The sequence below is a fragment of the Myotis brandtii genome, unplaced genomic scaffold (assembly GCF_000412655.1).
Source record: "Myotis brandtii unplaced genomic scaffold, ASM41265v1 scaffold555, whole genome shotgun sequence".
Lineage (NCBI taxonomy): Eukaryota > Metazoa > Chordata > Mammalia > Chiroptera > Vespertilionidae > Myotis > Myotis brandtii.
Window position 1 is genome coordinate 851,106 of NW_005370065.1, and position 5,596 is coordinate 856,701.

General features: G+C 49.0%; 1 protein-coding gene across 1 annotated transcript in view; it reads right to left on the reverse strand.

The window, feature by feature from the left end:
* Positions 1–5,596, reverse strand: part of SYNC (syncoilin, intermediate filament protein) — an 18,967-nt gene that overhangs the window by 6,446 nt on the left and 6,925 nt on the right. The window contains exon 2 of the mRNA XM_005878364.2: positions 507–1,659. Coding sequence (XP_005878426.2) covers positions 507–1,659 — 1,153 coding nt within the window. The remainder of the gene's footprint in view (positions 1–506; positions 1,660–5,596) is intronic.

Sequence of the window (5,596 nt, forward strand, 5' to 3'; positions counted from 1 at the left end):
TCCTACCTTCCACTTTCTAAAAATCAATGGGAAAAATATCTTTGGGTCCGACTGGCATGGCTCAGTGGTTGAGCATATAGACCTATGAACCAGGAGGTCACAGTTCGGTTCTGATCAAGGCACGTGCCCCGGTTGCAGGCTGGATCCCCAGTGTGGGGCGTGCAGGAGGCAGCCGACCAATGATTCCCTCTCATCATTTAAAAAAATAAATTTTAGCTTTAAAAATTTAATCTTAAAAAAAAAAAAAGAAAAAAAAGAAAAAATATCAGGTAAGGATTTAAAAAATAATAAAGGATTTGGGGGATTAATGAGAGGATCAAATGAGATAATTGGTATAAAAGGGTTTAAATTAAGAGTGCAAGTCAATTTCAGCCTCTACTACAGACCTCAAAAGAAGTCGTTCCTACATATGACAGTGTGTCCTTCAGCCCAAAAGATATTTGACCCCTTCCCTTTCCCTTCCCCAAGCTAAGAGACCGAATTCCTTTCCTGCCCACTGGGCCTACCTTGTACTGCTGCACTTCCTCGTCGCGTTTTTGCCTCACAAGTGTGATCTGGTTCTCCAGGTTCCTGTTTAGCAGATGGAGCTGCTGGGCCTCTGCTTGCAGGGGCCTCAGAGCCTCCTTCATCTGCTGGATCTCTGCCTGGGTTTTCTGCAGGGCTTTGGCAGCGGCTTCTTTCCTCTCTAGGAGCCGCACCAGCTGAGGCTCATACTCCTCCTCCAGGCCCTGGCGGCTCTCTGCCACGAGGTTCTCAAACTGGGCAGAGAGCTGCCGGCTCTCCTGCAGGAAGTGTCCTTCCCTCTGGCTTGGAGGTGCTTCTATTTGCTGCCGTAACTGCTCCTTCTGCTTCTGATAGACATCCCGGAGCTGGGCCAGTTCCTCTGAGAGCTGGGCTGCCCGTGCGGTCAGCACTTCCCGGAAATCGGCAAACTGGGCCACGTCCTGCTGGCGGCACTCCAGCTGGTATTGGTAGGCCACACATTCCTTGGTCACCTTGAACAGCTTCTGCTTGACCAGGTGGATCTCCTCCTTTAGCCCGTCCCTCTCCAGCTCCGCTTGAGCATGCAGTTTGTAGGCATCCAGGATGTCCTGATGGACTTGTTGCACCTCCTGGAGAGCTGGTTCCCGGAGCAACACAAGCTCATGGATGAGCTGATCCCGCTCCTCTTCCAGCTGGGCCACAGCTTGGACACATTCCTGGAAACGCCCCTCGAGCAATTCTAGGTCCTCTATGCTCAGGCTCTCCTCTGTGCTGGGACTAGACCCGGCGCCAAGGCTCTCAGGGTTAGGCTTCTCTTCGTTTGTGACCGTCTCTCCCCCATAAGCCATCTGCTCTGGGCTTGTCTCCTCCAGCTTCACAGGCTCCTCCACACACAGTGTGTCCTCCTGCTTCACAGGCTCCTCCACACACAGTGTGTCCTCCGGCTTCACAGGCTCCTCCACACACACGGCCTCATTTGGCTGCCTGTTATCCTCAATATACAGTGTCTCCTCAGGCTGCTCAGTCTCTTCCAGATACAGTATGTCATCAAAGTCACCTGTGTCCCCCAGGAAGAGCATGTCCTCTATATTCAAGATTCCCTCCAAAGGAAAAGTATCATCCAGGCATTCAGAGTGTCCCCCCTCTTGAAAAGAAGTGGCCTGTGCTCTTGTTTCTCTGCAAAAGAAATGACTTAAAGTGAGAGGGCAACCACAATCCCAGGATGGTTCATGGCTGGAGCCATTAGGCCATAGACCTAAATCATATCAGCTTCTCACATCTCAGCACTTGTCTGCTCCCTTCCCTCCACTGACTCATCCCCTCACAGCCCATTGCTTAGATCCCCTGACAACATACCCATGATGTCAAAGTCTAGTCAGCTACATACCTTTAAGGCCAGGAAACTAACCACTATTTGTTTCGCTATCATAAAGTTCTAATGTTGAGGTAAAACCTTTTTCACCTGGACTTGATTCTTCTTTCTAGAATCAGAGAAGTCTAACTCCTTTCCCATGTAAGTTCTCTAAACACTTAACAAGAACTAACGTGTCTTTCAATTCCATGCGTGCCAAGTTTTCCAGGGCCTTCCTCATTTGGGTCACTTCTTTCCAACCAGGCTCCAAATTGTCACTGTCCCTTGGGGGTGGGTATTGGAGCAACACCCAGGTGTGCTCTAAGCAGTCAATCTCCGGACACTATTGATGCAGCCAAGATTCCCTTAGCATATAGGGCTGGCCCATCATGTTCTTGACAAATGCTGAGTTTGACTAAAATTCTTAAGACTTTTTCACAGCAAGTAAAGCCACATCTCTGTTCCTGTAAGATGTCAATCATCCTTCTAGCCTGTAAAGTCTCTTAGATTCTGTGAATCTAACAAACGAGCCCGATAACCCAGCTGCCCATTGCCTGCTAGCTCGATCAGTTCCTGTCAACGAATGCTCCCCTGTTCCTTTGGCCCTCAAGTGGCTTTGTTTTTCCTGTTTCAAATGCATCTCACCTACCTTGGATCTCTAAGCAATTCCTTGAAATTATAAAATACCATGGAAATAATAATTATTATAGAGGTCTTATGTGTGCCAGGCCCTGTTTTAAATGCTTTATGTATGTCAACTCATTTAATCCTCATAACAATTCTATGAGGTAGTTAATTACATTTATCCCCATTTTACAGATCAGGAAACTGAGGGTAAAGCGATTAAGTACTTTACTCAAAAAAACTGATATTTAATGTATACCAGTTATAAAACAAACTAAATTTGACTATTGCTTTCAAGAAACATTTTTTAGACATAAAGGATAAGTAAAAGTAAAAAGTTCCATCTATGAAAGATTTTGATTGCTCTGTTTTGAAAAGGCCTACTTGTGTCCAGGTTTTAAGCTCTATATCTTATTCCAAGTTCCCAATAAAGGTTATTTTTACTCTAAATCATCCTGTACTCTGTCCTCTCTAACACCCCGGGAATCCCTGGGTTTCCTTTGTTTTCTCATGTTGGCCCTCTGGAAACAACAAAAGTATGGTTTCATCAGGCCCCAAACATCACTGGCCTCCTTCAACCCAGCACCCACACCAAAACCTAAAGTTCCAAGACAACCTCGACAGTCACCTAGTCCATTCACATCACTTTACCAGAGAGAAAGTGCTTCTTAGATATCTTTACCAGATGTTACTTTGCACCTCAAACTCAACTGCCCTAAATTATTATTCTCCTTGAGCTTGCTGCACCTGTATTCTCCAGCTCAGTGAAACACATCACCAGCTTGATGAGACAAGAAATCTTTAAACATCTCTTCCCTCCCCTATACAGCCAACTTACCGAGAACTAACCCTTCTGTCTCCCAAAGTCTGCAGTCCCCATCCCCCTCTCCATCCACTGCCAGGGCCCTAGTCCAAGTCATCATCTCTCACCTGCGAATCTGTGCCAGCCTTCCAACAGGCCTTCTCATCCTAGTCTATGCTCTACAACTTGCTACAACAAAAAGCAAACTATGTCGCCCTACGTCACCGATAGATAACCAACTGCATAGCAGAGATTCAAGGCCCTTAAAGATTTAGCCCCAACATACCTTTCAGCCTCATCTCACGCCCCAGGAGCCCACCCAATGCTTGACCATCTGGAACATGCATTACCTTTTTATACCTTCTACCCCAGGCCCACAATGTCTAAAGGACCCAGCTGAGGAAATACTGCTCTCTGTACACCACCCGACTAGAGAATAGTTCTGGAAAGGTAGAGCTCCCAGTGCCCAGGAAGGATGCACCTGCTCAGCCAGCCAGAACCCACCCTGATCCTCAGCAGCTAGCAGGCGGACCCGAGATCACCCTCCTGCGGAGTCCTCCACCCTGGAATGACGTAACTGTGTTCATGGCAGTATTCCATGCATTTTACATGAATACTCCTTTTCAGGATGCTCATCTATTATCCCCATTTTACAGATGAGGAAACCAAAGCATAAACAGAGTAAAGAATTCACTAAGGTTCCACTCCAGAGCCAGAGCTGTTTTTGTTTTTTATTTATCTTTGTGTTTTATTCGGAGCTCCTTTGGACCACTCAGCTCTTAGAATAGGCATGAGGTCTAAGAGAGGTCAAACAATGAGGGCAGGTACTCTAGAGCTTGGCCCACAGCATTCAAAGTGTATTTGTATATATTTGCCTAACAAATTTCTCCTCCTCATTCAAGCCCTGCTAAAGTCCATCTCGGTGAAGTGTTTCCCAGACCACCCCAGAGTGCCTGGCATTCTTAAGGCACGTTGTATGCAGCTCATCTTTGCACTTAGTGCTCTGTGCTATAAGAAGTGCATGTGTCTGTCTCCTGTGATACTCCATTTTCTAAGGACAAGTAAGTTCTCTTTCTCTCTGTATCCCAGGGTGGGGCTCTGTGGAAGGAAGGAAGGCAGAAACCGACTGAGGTCCAAGGAGAAAGCTTGCCCAAGGTCGAGTAGCGAATCTGGAAGTAGAACCCAGGCCTCCTGACTTTCCAGGTGCTGCTGTTAACATACACCATGTTGTCTTAGTCACCCCGCCCACAGTGCCAGGCCTCGGCTAGAGGCTGCCCTCACACAGCTGCCTCTCTGTAAGGACGCGGGAAAGTAGATTATGGGAGGCCCAGGGGCAGGGGAGCCAGTTCAGCTGGGGCCGCTGACCTGAGGCTTCCTTGGCCCCAAACAGCCTGCCTCTGCCACTCTGTCCCCAGCGGACTCCAGCAGCACCCAGCTCTGTCCATTAGGGCTGTGGCTGTAAGTGTTTGTGATACTGTGCAGGCATGAGTTGGTGTGTGTCTGACTCCGTGTACCTGTATGTGTGTATGTGAGTTGGTGTGTGTCTGACTCCGTGGACCTGTATGTGTGTATGTGAGTTGGTATGTGTCTGACTGTGTACCTGTATGTGTGTATGTGAGTTGGTGTGTGTCTGTGTACCTGTATGTGTGTATGTGAGTTGGTGTGTGTCTGACTGTGTACCTGTATGTGTGTATGTGAGTTGGTGTGTGTCTGTGTACCTGTATGTGTGATGGCAGTAGTGGTGAGGGTATGTGTAAGACTGTTCAGCTTTGCGCTGTGTGTGACAGTGAGGGGTGTCGGGGGGTGTATTTGCACCTCCACCTCTTGGTACATTGGGGAGCCCAGGGCTACAGTCTGACCCGGGGTTCCTCAGCCACAGGTCCCTGCCCTCTAACCAGCTGGCTGTGGATGGATGCAGGAGGGCCTCAGCTCCGGGGCCCTCCTGCTCTTCTGCGATGGTAGACCCTGCACCCCCTTTTCAGGCCCCGGACAGCTGGGGACAAGCTGCCTGAACAGACTTAACTCCAAGCTGGCAGATGCCCAACCTTGCACCCAGAGTCTTCCTCAGCGAAGGCAGGAGGCCTCCACCTCCAGTTGTATTTGGGGTGAAGACTGAAAGAAACAAGTAACGCTTTGGCCGCTATGGGCCAAATGGCAGTTGGCGGTTGAAAGGGTTAATTCTCACATGGCCCGAGGAAGGGGAGGGGGCATTATAAAAAGCCGCTGACGAACGGAGGTGCCAGGACCCTGAGCGGGGACCCCTCCCCATCTCCCTTCGCTGGTGGCTCCGCCCCGCGCCATGCCGCACCCCGCTGGTCCCCTACCCCCTCCAGGCA